The sequence below is a fragment of the Trachurus japonicus genome, chromosome 21, assembly GCF_045865225.1.
Source record: "Trachurus japonicus isolate A0001 chromosome 21, Traja_1.0".
Taxonomy (NCBI): domain Eukaryota; kingdom Metazoa; phylum Chordata; class Actinopteri; order Carangiformes; family Carangidae; genus Trachurus; species Trachurus japonicus.
The window spans coordinates 28233721-28250485 of record NC_140927.1 but is presented as its reverse complement, the minus strand read 5'-3'; the positions used below and the strand labels follow the sequence as shown (position 1 = coordinate 28250485).

General features: G+C 40.9%; 1 protein-coding gene across 1 annotated transcript; it reads right to left on the bottom strand.

Moving 5' to 3' along the window:
• Window positions 1-1288: 1288 nt before the first annotated feature.
• LOC146965420 (uncharacterized) lies at window positions 1289-3065 on the bottom strand. The gene is made up of 5 exons (XM_085765612.1): window positions 2688-3065; window positions 2504-2600; window positions 2271-2390; window positions 1572-1650; window positions 1289-1398 (listed from the first exon to the last, which is right to left on the bottom strand). The coding sequence occupies exons 1-5, from the start codon at window positions 2783-2785 to the stop codon at window positions 1310-1312; spliced, it is 483 nt and encodes a 160-aa protein (XP_085621738.1). The 5' UTR covers window positions 2786-3065; the 3' UTR covers window positions 1289-1309.
• Window positions 3066-16765: the final 13700 nt, after the last annotated feature.

The following is a 16765-nucleotide window of genomic DNA, read 5'->3' as shown; positions in this document are numbered from 1 at the left end:
TAAGCTGCAGTACATTAAGCTCTCAGGGCCACTGCAGTTTTACTGTTAAACAGTTATTAGGTTCATGAGGAAGTGACGTTAGGTCTTTTAACCCTAACCATGATTAACCAAACCTCAACCACAGTGGTTACAAACCAGTAAAACAGATTGCATTAATTTCTTCTCTGATCACGGGTGCTTTGATTTGTTGGAAACTAAATGACCTATGACCTCCTCTGGGAGGGAACTGGGCCTTTCTGAAGTATGCAGCTGACTTTGTTTGTCATTGCTCAAACAGTGAGCAGTCTGTGGCCTTGGGGACTTTGCAGATGTTGACCATTTAGATTGTACTGACCATATAGTGCATCCATCCATCCTCTTTGGTGGTGTGTGGGGTCAAAGGTTACGATAAGTGATGGGGAGGTGTTTGCCTGGTCCCCATGAGATGACTCACAGCAGGCCTAAGGTCAGTAATTGGCTCTATAAGAGTTTACTTGGAGTCAGTGCTGCTCCCTGAGGCCTGTTCACCACTGTAGAGGTGGAGCACCAGGGAGGCAACCTAATGACTCTCATTAGTTTGGTTACATCATCTCAGGGCTTGTTGTTGCTGTTTCTAAAATGACAGTAGCCATGGGGCAAGACCAGTGTATGAGTGCATTTCTCATTCAAACTTATCACATATTTTCTAGCTGGAGGTTGAGCTAGTTCTGCTTCTAGTTTGCTTTGTGGTAGTGAGGAGGAATCACTGTGAGAGTGTGTTGATGAGATAAGAGACGCTGTTGAACTGAGGAACATGGTGGTCAGACGATCGGAAACACTGATATGATTTGAGGTAACACTGTCCAAAACGTGTGTATTTTTGTGAAAGCAGCTAATTTCTTTTTAATTATGATGTTGCCAGAACCTGAATCTGACTTTATGTAATTGTAATTATCTGAAATGGTTTGAATACATTTGTGATTTAGACATAAATAAAAGACAATCATGCTGATATTCATTATATCACTTTTTTTTATTAAGCTCATTTCAAAACAATAAAAGTTCATTAAAGTACAAGTTTCAGAACAAGAAGAACATTTTCTTTCACTGAAACAACAGCTTCGCAGCAGCACGCTACAGTAGCTAATCACCTCAAGATAACACAATAGCAACATAACAGGCAGTTAAGATACTCTAACTATAAAATCTAAAAACGCCATTTGGAGGAACTATTTAGGGTTTTAAATTAATACAACTAAAGGGGTTTCTGTTCCAGCACATTCAACTTGTTGAAGTTGAAGAAGAAAAGTTGGAGCAAAGGGATTTACTGTAACTTAAGCATCTGAGTTTGTTAAGCATCACAGGTTGCGAGTCCGTAGCCCAGACACGCCCATTCATTGGTCAGCTCCATAAAACCTGGATTCAGGTTGAGGCCGCTCGCTGAAACCACAAACACAAACAGATACAAAATTAGATTGTTACAAATTTATCTCATTTTCCTTTGTCTTCATCAGTAATACTCAGGCAAAATGAAGCCAGATATTCCAAACTTACATAGAGCAGCATGCATTGCGAGATGAGTTAAATAAAGTGGTTCTGGTTTGTGCACTCACCTGACAGCACGTTGTAGAGGTTGCAGTAGTTGAGGCCGCCATCAAGAAGGGTGGTGAAGCTCAGAGAGACAGACTGACCCTGGAAAAATAATTGTGAGCTATTTGATGGTCGACTCACAGCATGTGGAGGCGCACACACTCATCAGTCCTGCAGTTGCATCAAATGTCAAAATCATCTAACAATGTAGAAATTCTATATTTTTTTATCTGTAAACTCATGAAAGGATCTGGAAAGTCGCCTAAACTACAGTGACCTGTTGTTTTAGATCAGCAGTAGTGACCTGTAGGCAGAAGCCCCTAAAAGTATTGCAAAAAAAATTGGAAAACACAACAGTAATTGTCTATGTCAATGTCAATTGAAATTATGTTTATTTCAAATAACTTTTGAAGGTCTTTCAAGCTGATGTGGAATGTGTGGAGCTTCCTACAAGTTTCAGTTTTCAGTTCAGTCCTGACAAACAATGATAAACAGTGATAACAAAATACATTATTTGGCCTCTGTGTTTATAATGGGTCTGGATGGACGCCCAACATTTGAGATTTTCAAATGGTGAAGTTGGAAAAAGTTGGAAATGTCTGTTTTCTGTTTTACATGAGCAGGTTCTACAAGGTTTGAGGCTTTTACAGTTTTTATATTTCCTATTTTTCAGCTTGAGAGATGAAACCTATTATTGTAAAAGCTGAATCAGTGATACTCACAGACACTCGGCAGCCGCTGGTCAGGATGGTGGAGCTGAAGGTGAAGGTGATGTTCTCAGCTTGGAGGCCGTCAGGGGAGGTGTGGTTCGCTTTGATGGTCAGAGGGGTGGCCGACACCAGCTGGAACAGACAACAACAACAACAACAACAACACACAATTAGTTAATCCACAAACACACTGACGACAGAGACACTGATGAATATACGACTCAAGAGAAGATCTGTGTTCATACCGAGTACTGGCACTCATCACAGACGTTCAGAGGGCTGAAGGCCATGATCTGCTCCACTACCTTGGTGCTAATTTCAGCACAAGGTTGTGTGAAGAGCCTGGAAGAAGAAGAAGAGAGATGCTTAGATGGTCGGAAATGAAAATGAAATAAATCACTGTATCTTTGTAAAGCGAGCTGTACTGACCAGAGTGAGGTGCAGAAGGCGTGGTAGGGAGCTGGCACGGCAGATAAGGAGCCGCACAGGGCGACGACGAGGGCGGAGGCGAGCAGCAGAGTCCTCATGGTGGAGATGGAGCAGGTTTGTGGAGCTGGTGAGAGCTGGTTGATCACTCAGTGGAGAGCTGGAGCGACTGATGTTGGATGTGAGGACGTGGCCACAGCTTTATACCGCGGGTCAGTGATGATGCTTGAAATCGTTTCGGTGCAGGCAGTGACGTCAAGAGTCTTGTGCTCAGTGTTTCTGTTTTGGTCTTGTGGTGTGGTGTCCCCCCCCCCAACCAATTAACACCTTTTATCTTCAGCTGTGGATCAAGCACATGTTGAATTTCTCCTGGACAATGTTCTTTGGGGCTTTGTCCTTCTTTTCCTTGAGGATCTTCAGTGAGGCAACACAGATCTATAGTTATTGGTAACACTTTATTTGACGCCTATAACACATTATAACCATACTTATAATGAGTTATAGTTATAGCACTGTATAACTATAATTATAAACACTCATAAATTATCGTAATGCTTTCATACATGTGATCTGCTGCAACTCAATTTCCCTACGGGGACAAATAAACTACTACTAATACTATAAAGCTTTTTATCATGACTTATAAGGTGAGGTATTATAATAGGTTATAATTGTTAGTAACTCACTGACAATGACCACATCGATAATGCATTATTAATATAGTTATAATGTGTTATAATTGGCTTATAAACGTGTATAACCATCATTATAAACACATTAATTATCATAAGGCTTCATAACAATAAGCATAAGACATCATAGAGCATTTTATAATGGCTTATAAGGTCTTAGTATTATAATAGAGTTATAATGCTCTATAATGTGTTATGTTTATTGTTATAGAGTCTTATGTGATTTATGAGTGTTTATAATGATAGTTATACACGTTTATAAGCCAATTATAACACATTATAACTCTATTAATAATTCATTATCGATGTGGTCATTGTCAGCCAGTTACTAACAATTATAATGTATTATAATACCTGACCTTATAAGTCAAGATAAAATGCTTTATAGTGTGTTATGATTATTGTTATAAAGCATTATGATCATTTATGAGTGTTTATAACTATAGTTATACAGTGTTATAACTGCATTATAACTTGTTCTAAGTATGGTTATAATGCGTTATAGAGATAGGTGTCAAGTAAAGTGTTACCTAGTTATTAAAGTTCAATTTCAGATCGATCCATTATTCAATCTTAAATATTTTTCAGATTTTTAAATATATTTAAACATTAAAAGGCTTTAAATGTCGGTTATAAAATGTAACAAAATGTAACAAAATATGAACAAAACGTTTTTATTGTGAAGGCCAAGATTTTTGTTTGTGGCCCACTCTAAGCGCAAACACCAAATCACTGGTTAAAACTGAATACAGACATGTTTATGCCCTCTGAGGTTTGAGGCCATTTTCTCGACTTTTACATATTTTGATCTTTTTAAGATAGCCTACTTGCAGATGTAACAATACTCAAGTGTTTTATGTCTAAATATTAGAACCTCTGCTGTAAGCACACTGAGGCCAGTTTGTCCTAGAACACTGTATAAAGAAATAATTTAGGCCAAATGCTGGAAATTTGAGGTCTGCTTTTTGAAAAATTTCAAATCTCTTGTGAAAACACACCTTCAGTCATGAGAATGAACTGTTTTGGTGCTTGAAATAGGATCTGAATACAGTAATAGATAAGTGTAGAAAACAAGTCTAAAATGAAATTTTGTAAAATTGCTTTTTGAGCATAAATGTTGTCATTCTGCCATTCTATTTTCACCAAATGTCTCAAATGTGAGATAAAAGAAGCTGAATATTGACTTCAAATTACATATAAAGCTCATAGCGTGCGTGCAGACCTCAGGATGTTTAAATGACTTGAATGAACCCCGGTACCTTTCTGATCATGTGGCCCCCCACCTAACGGCTGTGGCCCTAAACAACCGCATAGAGTGTTTATGCCAGGGGCCGGCCCTGTTTGTATAGCCCATTTTTTACAAACAGTTTGTCTCAAAGGGCTTTACATGGCATCGTAGCAACATCCTCTGTCCTTAGACCCTCACATCCACTGAGGAAAAACTCCATGGAAACCCTTTTAACAGGGAAAAATCGGAGAAACCTCAGGGTGAGCAACAGAGGAGGGATCCCTCACCCAGGACGGACAGACGTGTAATAGATGTTGTTACAGACAAGACAGATTACAGTTTATGACACAGAATGTGCGAAATATGGAAATGTTAGCAAGAGTTGATGAAGAAGAATTAAAGAAAATAAACGTTAATTCTGGGCTGGCGGTTATTTATTTTTCATGTCATCAAATACTGAACTTAGACAAGCAACATGCAAGCCTGCAAACACAATGTTATACATATTTCTTACTCTCTTAAATTATTTTGTTTTGTTTGTTTCATATACCTTTTAAAAAGCCGAACAATTTATATTTTATGCTGATCTTTGGCATTTTAACAAAGACCAGATCTTACCAGTCTTGCTGTGTCTTTAGGCTACAGGTGTTTTGAGGCTTTGCTGGATTTGCACATTGAAATGCTCTCATCTAATTCCTGTGTTGTTGTTTTTTTGTCTTAGCTTGAGGAGAGCTCCCCCACGGTGGTTAAAGTCAAGCACACGTCACCCAACACCCGCAAGACTAATACCATCACCTTCGAGTTTAATCCCCCGTCTGCACCCAGTTTCTGCAGAGTTAAGGTGGGTTTGACCATCACAGACCACTGCATGTGTCGCACAATGAACCACACCGCACGTGTCCATGTGTTCAATGTAAATGATGCGACCTTTAACCCACAATTAAATGCTGTATTCCAAAACAGGGCACCTCCACTTCAAATTCTCACAATAACACCAGTCCAAATGACTATTGCCTCTTCTACAACCTGATGGAAGGTAGGAAACTCACTCTGCACATTCGTACCAGCCCATATACGAAATGAATAGAGATAGACTGATTTCTGTTTGCTTTCTTTTCCATTTGTGGTTCTCTAAAAGGAAGTGGACTGGCTGAGGCTCCTGGCTACAGAGAGATCAGCAACGAAGCAATGTGTCCTTCACTGAAAACGGCTCAGTGCAAAAAGTGAAGAATTGTATTGTGAATTCACGAGGCCACGGCTGAAACAGCGTGTCGTTTTCATGTACTATGCAGATTAGCGACGCATCAGGCTTGTCAATGGAGATGTGATGTGGCATGAAATCAGACTCACAAAGCAAAACATGCACAATAACAACATGGAAAATGAGCTGTGTATGTTTGACATTTGCCAGGGTGTGTATTCATGCTGTAAAAAAAAAAAAAAGTGTTATAGTGCTAAGGGTGTGTGTTTCTGAGATATTGTCTGTACAAAATAATAAACATGAGGAAGTTGCATGAGCCATTTTTATTTTGTGCAGTTATTCAAAACAAAGTGGATGCAAACAAACTGGAAATGAAAAAAACAACAACAAAAATTATGAATATAATGATGCCAAGTGCAAACATTTCGAATATCAGTGAGACAGACAGAGGTTGGATGCTAATTGTTATGAAGTGTCAGCTTTTAGGCTTTCAATTGATAGGACAGCTGTAAACAGGACATAGGGAGAGAGAGGGGAAATTACACCCACTGAGCTCAACAATAACCCATGAAGTGTCATTTTTGAGCTTTATATGATTAGATCTGATTAAACTGTCTGCAATGAGGCAATAATGACAAGCTGTTCGGTGGAAAACGATGATGCAGTCACAGCCATCTGACAAACTCTGGTCTTAGTCAGCTTGTCTGAATGTTGATTCGTCACAGTGGCTCACCAACTGTTCACTTCCCTTTACGCCCAACCTCTTGTGCAAAAAGAAAATACCAACAAAAACAGGAAATGCACCGTTTTTCACAGAACACCCAGTATTAGAACTGAGCAAAATTGACCTCAAAAGCAAAATGCTGAATTCAAAAAGTTCTCACCCTTCTTTAAGGACACAGTAGCCTAACTGTACCTAACCTGGTACTAACCTTAACACAAGTAGTCAGCTCCACACACAGCTGTCAACACACCGAGGATGCATTTACTGTAGGATCTTTTTTCTTTTTTTTCCCTGATCACTCATATGACATTCAGATGATGCAGAGTCCTCAGCTATAGCCTTGTGAGTCCTACAAAAGTTTCATTATAGCCTGAAAATATTTCATAATTTCAATTGGATAAAACTTTATTTGAGTCTAAAAGCTGTTCACAGGACGCTATATGATCGATCACTAAAGACACAGATTAATCCCAGGTTTGAACGGGACCTTAGAAGTAATGCTGCAGTTGTCTGATTTGAAAAAGAAAACAAACAAACATAGTAAATGAAACTGTTCTGACGAAGCAAGAGAAAATAATTGTGCAGAAGTGAAGTGGCCATGAATGGACCATAGCAGCTCTGGCAAAATACATGACTTTGAATTTATTGAATTTACTTGGAATTTAACCCTCATGTTATATTTTAAAATGATTTATTTTTAAAAGTTTTATCTCTGAAAAATGTAGTTAATGTGATCAGACTGACCTAAGATTCCATGACTTTGTCTACAAAGAGGATTTCAACAGACATATTGAATTATATTTATTTGCATACAACTTTGTGCATTTTATTCAACTTCTATACGGTCAAAAATGACCGGCCATTAGAAATGAATAGAGGAACTACGATTAGTGTAAAAAACTGAGCTCAAGTACATCCTCATAAAAACCTGTAATGTTCACAAGAACTTAAGTTGATTAAGAAAACTAATGAAACAAATGATGATAATATGTATTGTTACAGTTTTATGATGAGTCTGAATAGAGTGGTCATTTTTGACCAGGAACACAAAATTGTTTAACATGAAATGAACACAACATGAGGGTTAAGAAAGTTGAAAGTGTGACAACTGAAGGCTTTTTTTTAATGTTGCACTTTGACTTTGAGCTACAGCTGTGATTTAGAGAAGCAGTTTAAATATATCCAGTACAATATTCAGCTACAGTCAAACATGCACAGACCTACATGCGTAACAAGTACACGGTTTTTACTTGCAGTTTTTACTAAAACTTTAGAAGTGACTAAACACTAAGAAGCCATTTTCTCACAGATCCCCGGCATAGACTGAAGACATGACAGATCGTTCCAAGGTTTAATATGTACACAGTCCTCCTCACCCCACCGTGGGTCTCCCCCACCATTATCAGGCTGGCCTTTGTTCCAGTAACTGGAAGGTAAGAGAACATGGGCATCATGTCACTCAGTACGTTTACATGACACTTGAAAAAAACGAATTATTGCCTTAATCCGACTATAACTGGACAACTGAAGTGCATGTAAACACCTTAGTCCGACTGAAATCGGAGTTGAGAACTCCGATAAAGACACCCAGATAATGCGATTGGAATTCGATTTTCTCCGTCATGTATACACCTTAGTCGGAGTATAACTGGACAATGCATGTGCGCATGCTCCACAACAGTAGAGACGGCACCAAGTGGAGCAGAGAAGCCGCCCGAACCCGGCAAAGTAAAGAAAAAAACCCAACGTTAGCGCCGATTCAATGCATTTCACACAGCGCGACCAGTGTTTTATTAAAAAAAATAAAATAAAAATAGAGAGAGAGAGGAAAAAAGGAAGCCCGTATCCTATTCTCAGCGTGAATCCGGCCCAGACTGGCGCGTCTGGTCGGGAACTGCAGTTGAGAATTTATTATTAAGCTTACTAAGTTGTTTATATTCAGTTTTTACGAGGTGACAGAAAAATCAACAGGACAGGGGGGCGTATTAACCTGCTGAAACGACGGGTGACGCCGCATGAGGGGGCGGACCCCGTCAGTTATTCGATTTTCTCAGTTGCATGTATATTGAGACAAGGACAGAAGTCCGACTTGAGCCAAAATCGAATTTTGAGCATAGCTCGATTAAGCTCTGCATGTAAACGTACTGACTGTTAACTTCTGCAAGCAAATCCCACTGACAAAAATAAGAGAAACAGAAAATGAAAATGTTCCAGGTTCTTGAGCTTTCTAACATGTACTACTTTGTGTGGGAGATTTCCCTTAACCTTACAAAGTAGATCTGCTGCCTAAACTTAACCAGTGAATATGGTAAAAGTTTAACATTACTTCTCAGAGTCATGTTAACCTGGTGTAGGTCTACCACGTCTTTTTCCATTCAGTCGCCATGGAAACATGTCTTAACACAGACCGTATGAGCTGAAAAATTAAACAATTTTCACATCTGCTGTGTACCCCTGGCCACTGGCCAGCACCAGTATGTGTGAAAACAGCCTTACTTCTTCAGAGTCAGTGGAGTTCCATCGACCCATTTCCAGACGCCCTCCTCCTCTTTGTCAGTCAAACCAATCCAAGTTGATTTTGAGGTAAAACCAGAAAGAAATGTCTAGGAAACAGAAAAAAATACATAGCATGCTTTACCACAATATGTGGTGTAGTATATGTGAAAATATCGATGACAAAGTGAAGATGAATGCACACACACTACCTGCTCTTCAGTACTGTCTATGACGACCAGATCTGCTCCTCTGCCTCTGCAGTCCTCTCTGCCTTTCTCCCAGGAACCAGACTCAGTGGAGAGGAGGTAACAAGAACCACTGACGATTGTCCATCCTGAGGGACATGTTTTCTCTGCAGGACATAAGAGGATCAGAATCATCTACCATTTTGTGTAAAGGCATTTTAAGTCCCACTATGTAGGATTTGTGGTACTGGTAGCCAGGGTTGGACTGGGACCAAAAAATGGCCCTGGCATTTTTGATCCCCGGCGGTCCACCATGGTTATTTTATGTGGAAGCACACGCCATACCACAGGATATATATGCACATTGTGAAGTTTCAAAAAATAATCTTCTGTTAATTTCCATGCACTGGGAGATCAGAATTTTTACACTGCTATGCGCTGGTGCTCATGGGAGATGGAGTCTTCCTTCAGGCAAAACACTACCGCTTTGGGCCACTGGCGCCGCCAAACTCAACCAATATTGAAAGTTCTTTAGTACTGCTTTAACATTGATCTTAAGGCCTTATGAAATCACGCATTCTAAATTCTATTACTCCATTAATGAATCTGATACCTACAGGGCCCTGCCATCAGTCAATGGTCAGGGTCAGGCCCCTGTCAGAAAAAAACACGCTTGGGCACCGGTGGGCCGCCGGTGCCACCCTACCATCGAGCTTAACAAGATCTCTGGGGGAAACCCTTGCATGGCATATGTTATCAATTAAAGTAAGACTGTGTTTTGTTTTCAGTTCAACGTCCACCTCCAGCGAGACAGCAACACCTGCCCATCATGAAGATGCCATGTCACCAGCTAACACCATAACTGAACGTTTACAATAAAAAAAAGGTTAAATTTCAAACATTTTTTGTTGGTGTTATATTATTTAGAACATAATGGCAATAAACACTGTTGGAGGGGCCCCCTGGGGATTTTTGCTTGGGGCCCCAGCAGACTCTAAAATCGCCTATATCACATCACAGTCATGTGTGAAGAGGCTAAATTTATTTACAGCTATATTGCAGCAATGGAGTGACAGTTTTACTAGTGGCCCATCATACATACCCATCAAGTTTAAACATACATTTAAACTTGAGTATGAATGGTATCTTAATTTATGAACTTCTTTCACTTCAAAATGTTTCATTCATACACAAATCAATCTAATAAGACAAATATGCAAAGACTCACTGCGTTTGTACAAACTCTGAAGCTCATTCCGCTCTTTGGTGACTTCAATGATGGTGGAGTTCAGCTGGTCTCTCTCTTCAGTCAGGGACAAAGACTTGTTATCACTGATCTGGAGACGCTCACTCAGGTTGGCTTTGACAGAGGAGAACTCTGCAGCTAAACCATGATCTGAAATTAATAAAGACACACAAAACACCTGCATTTATATCATGCAAACAGAAACAGAGACAGAACCACATGTTTCCTTATTTTGCAGCTGCCCAGGTTTCAGTCTAACCCATGGTAACTTAATTTAATATCACCTGGTGACACTTCCAGTGTTTAAATTTAAAAACTTTGAAAATTCCTACCAAACCAACCGTATGCTACAGTTTTGCAACTTTCACCAAAATGTTGGTTTACAGCAATTTGAAGGCAGAAATACTCAGAAATGCAATTTTGCACTTACTTTTCTGCTGGTATGTCCTCTAACATCAGAAAAATCCCACAGGAACATGTGAACAACATCATCGGAGGGGGTCTTTAATAACTGAATTTTTAACAGCCGTTGGAAATCTGCCTTTACACTCTAAGAGCTGCACACAGGTGACTGACTGGCTTAGTCAATTTGTGAAGCAACATGCAATATTTCCACATTAGCTCAGTGAGATAGACTAGAGCAGGGGTATTCAATTAAAATTCATTGAGGTCCAGTTACTAAACTTTCATCCAAGTGAAAGGTCCGAACCTTATAAAGTCCAAATGGTGTCTTATAAGCTATAGCCTACCCCAACGAAGTGCATTTTCATATCTATTGTCAATTTTCAACACAGGAAACATTTAACATTTTACTTTTATAGTAAACAACTAGCTTTTTTAAAAAAAAATTTTTTTTACCATGAATAAAAGTAGCTCCCAGGCAAATTAATTTAAGGCCTGTATTTCAATTAAAGAGAACAAGACCGAATAAATAAGGGGGTTTCCCTGTTTGTTTGTTTGTTTGTTTGTTTGTTTGTTTGGTGCTTTTTTCTTTCTTCCTTTCTTTTTTTGAGGCCAAGGTGTCAAAAGCATCTTGATAGCTGCACTGTCATTGTATTGTCCCCCTCCATTAAATATGGAGGAAGGCTGAAAATCACAGGATATGTCTGTTCTGTTCTGGTGATACAAGTCAGTAGTCCTGAAATAGGTGTTTCTCTAACACACATTCTACATCTCTGAAGCGACGTCTTCCCGCATACGAGCTTCCTGCTCCTTCCAAACGGGGCAGAGCTCCGCGTGAAGAAGTTTACAGACCGAGGGAGAACCGGGGGTCAACACAACACCGGCGGAGAAGCAGGAAACAAGCACGTCGCACCGCTACGGCGTTGTGAGCGCACATTAAAGTAATGGGCTTGTGTGCGCAAGAGAACCTTCTGAACGGCCCCCACACGCGCGCACACACGCCAAGGCGGCGGCGGCGGCCACAAACGCCCAGCGGCTCGCCTTTGACTTCAGCATCAACTTTTTTTTATTTTGGAGCAAGGCTGTCATCACTCCGTCTCCTTTCTCTTTCCCTCTCAGACGCACTGGCCGCACCGGGTAAACAAACGATCTGATTGGCTCAATTGAGTGAAGCTGCCGTATTGACCTATAGCTGAGCCCGCTGTCCCGTCGGAAAAAAATGTTATTACTAGAGATTGGTCTCGGGTCCGGATCGAACCATCACTCGGTCCGGGTCCGGACCGAGGTCCGCCATTTGGTGATGCCTGATTTAGAGTTTTTGCAATTATTGTGAATTTGGAGAAAAGGGTTCATACTAGTCAGAGGAACTGGTGACAAAGCAGTAAATGTGAGTGTACATGTCCTTATGTAATGTTGGACACTGAGCCTCGTCCTGCTCTGCAGGCTGCAGCCAGAGACCCTTGGGACATTTTACAGTTCAAATTTCTGTGACTGGAAAATTGATCAAGCATTTCCCAGGTTTTCCAGGATGCATATTCAGGTAAGATAACGCAAACGTCTAAACAGCCATTGCTGTATCGATAAGGTGTATAGTTACATAAATATCTACTTTTCTTTTATAAAGAGGCTTTTATGGAGCTCATTTATTCCCTCCTACATTGGGATTTTGCTGAGAACTCCATTGCATATTGAATTTTATGTCAAGTAACAGTATTCTCATCAGAGACCGTGTTTTTTTGTTCAAAACAGCTAATGCCACGGACAGGTAGAAGCTACAGTATTTAGACACAGCCTTACCTGCTCTTCAGGACTGTCTATAATCATAAGATGTGGCTCTGTCTACCTTCAGCCCAGGAGGCAGAGTGAGTGGAGAGGAGGTAACAGACACTGCTGGACTATGCAGGAGTGCATCACCATCTGATCGCCTGGCTCCTGGACCTCCTCACTAACAGGCCACAGTTTGTGAGGACAGAAGGCTGTGTGTCTGATACGGTGGTCTGCAGCACGGGGGCGCCACAGGGGACAGTTCTGGCTCCTCTCCTCTTCACCACCTACACGGCTGATTTCACCTATAATACACCAAGCTGCCACATACAAAAGTTCTCAGACGACTCTGCCATCGTTGGTCTCATCAACAGCGAGAATGAAAACGAATACAGAGAGCTGAACCAGAACTTTGTGACCTGGTGCCAGCGGAACCACCTACAGATCAACGCTGGAAAAACGAAAGAGCTGGTAGTGGACTTTCGCCGGCGCAAAGACCCCCCCCCCCCCTCACCTGTGAACATCCAGGGAACAGACATTGAGATAGTGGACTCATACAAGTACCTGGGTGTTCACCTTAACAAGAAGCTGGACTGGGCTGTTAACACACAGGCACTGTATAGGAAGGGCCAAAGCAGACTCCACCTGCTGCGGAGACTGAGGTCCTTTGGGGTCCAGGAAGCCCCCTTGAGGACTTTTTATGACTCTGTGGTCGCATCTGCCATCCTATATGGTGCGGCATGCTGGAGCAGCGGCATTACAGCAGCAGAGAGACAGAAGCTGAACAAGCTGGTAAAGAAAGCCAGCTCTGTCCTTGGCTGCAGCCTCGATCCCGTGGAGGTGGTGGGGGCCAGGAGGATGATGATGAAACTGTCATCAATCATGGACAATGCCTCCCACCCCCTACATGGAACTGTCAGAGCTTTGGAAAGCTCTATCAGCGACAGGCTCCTGCACCCGCGCTGCTCAACAGAGAGGTATCGCAGGTCCTTTCTCCCCTCTGCTGTCAGACTTTTTAACAAGGCCCACTGAGCCCCCCCCCCCCGATCAATGATTGCACTTTGACACTTCTTTTTTAGCCATATATACATATATATTTTTTATACTTCTCTTAATATCTTGGTTGCCCCTATATTTATTTATAAATGTCTATATTTATATATTCTTTTTATCAGTCCACCATAGCGTGCATGGCATGTCTGAGTGTGTTTGTATGTACTGCTGCTGTAACTCGTGAATTTCCCCGTCGTGGGATGAATAAAGGCATACTTTACTTTACACAACTGACAACCTCCATCCTGCAGGACAAGTTTTTTCTGCAAAGACACGTCAAACATTAGACACCGACCAAAATCACACAGTAACCATGTCCTTTGATGTTAGAGAGGATGTACAGTAGTGCTTGTTTGGTGCATGCAGTGTGTGAGTGTTTCACTGCAACAAGTTCACAGCACCTTCATTCTTAAAATATCTACTGTGAGAACCAGAAAAGGTCATTTTGTTGACACTCAGTCACACCCTCATATGAAGGAGCTGCACTGCTGAAAAAGCTCAAATACATTTGTGGAGCTTCCTCTAATCCCCGTTCTGTTCATTTTACTTGTTGGTCACATGACTAAGATTGACTGATGGACTGATTTGAAGATGCACAGGCATCTGAGGGGAAAAAAAGTTACCTGGAGAGTGGAACTTGCATGTCACTGCTTGATGCACTGACTGTAAAGGTGTCACCGTCTAGTGAAGTGAATGTAATTTTTCTGAAGCCTGTTCAGCTCAGATCTGCCAACAGCAGGTCTCCACTGTCTGAAGATTCTCAGTCTGGTCGAGTGAGGGACAGTCTGAGATCAACAAAGATAACCACTGAAACACCCCACACATTCATTGACGGGATCAGTTTCAGTATAGAACATTAGCCTTTTGTTGTCTTAGAGTTATGAGACAATTGTATGTTAAAATAATCCATTAGAAACTCGAGTGAAACTCTCTAGCCAATTTTGTGCCCTAGGCAAGATTACTCTTTGAGGATTAATGCAATCAAGTATCCACACATCTAATTTAAAATGTGGCGTTTCTAACAAGAAAACGGCTTGAAAGCATTCCTACTGCAGACAGGTACCTCTGTGTGTGTGACTGTACCACATGTGTCGTCGTGACCACACACACAATTTAGGAACATGTTTGTCATTGTTTATTTATTTTCTACACAGAAAATACTAAGTGTTGGCGCCAGCGGGCATAAATTATTATTAGTAAGCCATTATTATTATTTTCCCTCGAGACCAAGGGTGACTGGCGGCATCCCTCAAGCAGTTGGCGCCCTATGCGACCGCCTATGTCGCCTATGCCAAGAGCCAGCCCTGGAGCTCGGTGTGTGTGTGTGTGTGTCAGACATTTGATTGAAGGATGATGACGGATCCAATATCAGTGGCTGATGAATCGTGAGCAACGTGACGCATAATTCGTATGCCTGCATTATCCAATGCGATAAAAAAACTACCCCACTTTCATCCTGGATTTACTCGAAAATAGATTTTTGCACAAAGTTTGGGCTACATCGTCTGATAGATGAGTTATTACACTAATTTTATGACCCATAGTGGAATCAAATTCATTTTTCTTTTCTGTACACCTTTAACAGTAACAGAACTGTAGATTTCTTTCGTCTTATCACTGTGCATAAATAACACACTTCACAAATTTCCTGTTGTAAGTGACGGGTTTGATAATCACTTGTTACTTTGAGGAACTTTGAGGAGTTTTGTCATGTCAGACTGCTGACAGCTGACCATTGTAGTGAGTGTCAATGGAGGAAATCTACATCCCACTGAGCAAAGAGACGTCCAAACGACGTCTTTTCTAAGTCATTTTTGCACGTCTAATATTGGTCCCCTGAAGGTGCAGACTGTTACTCCAGACGACGTCTTTTTCCGACGTCTACTGAACGTCCAGTATTGACGTCCACAGGACCGCCGTATAAGGGCTATTTGTTGTCCAAATGTGGTCATTATAGACGTCTTTTCTGCGTCAAAATTTAAACCGACATCTACTGAACGTCCACAGGACCGCCGTAGGAGGGCTATTTGACGTCCAAATGTGGTCGTTTCGACGTCTTTTTTGCATCAAATTTAAACTAATTTTAGACATTGTTTTTATACTGCTTCTAGGCTCTGTGCATAACTGTAGTCCCATTTCAGAAGGTGTCAGACTGTTCCAGTTCACTTTCCTATAGCTTCATTTGGTTTTCTCAGCAGCAGATTACCTGGAAATGCATGCAAAGGTGTAATGCATTTCCAGTTCAAACCTGCTGCTGAGCCAGATGAAGCTACAGGAAAGTTAACAGGAAACAGATCCTCCACCTCCTGTAAACATATGGGACTACAGTTATACACAGGTTTACCAATAAATCACAATTCAATCCCCATTCATTTATTTCCATCTTTATTTTCTTAATCACTGGCACAAACATGTCATTCTAATAAAGTTATTGGTATCTGTTGAAATTAATACTGCTGGTAAAATACTAATAAATACATAAAGTTACACAGCCCACCTTGCTTCGGTCTGTGGCACAATGTAGTGTATTATACACCTTAACTTTCTTGCTTAAATATCTTGTATTATCTTATGTTCTTCTTATTGTGTGTGCTTTCTCTGAACTGAAGGAATGTGTCAACTGATGCTCTGCTTCATGGGTTCCAGATGCTGCCTAGAAGCAACTTGGTCTGTTGGAAAGTTGATGATTGTTTTGTTTAGCCTAAAGGTTGAAACCTTAGGTCAGGGGTGTCTTCTTCCGTTGACCTATGGTGGCCCAGAGGTTATCAATTTGGTCAAGAGGTTAAATCCCAGAAAGTAAATAATCCAGATCAAGGAAGTCTTTGTTGATTGGTTGCATTCCTTAGTTTGGAGAAGGTGGAGTGTTTGGAGTTAGAAACATATATAAGGTCAGAGCTTTGGGCCAGGAGAGAGAGATCTCATTTTGGCCAGAGATGCTCCAGGATTCGGCATTTTTGTACACTGTTCTTCTTCTTGTTAATAAACTTCTTTTTTGAATACAAGCGAAGACGTGTCAGCGGTAATCCCTTCTTTTCATCAACACATCAATATACCACAATTTTGGCGTCACGAACTTGGACGTGTTTGTGG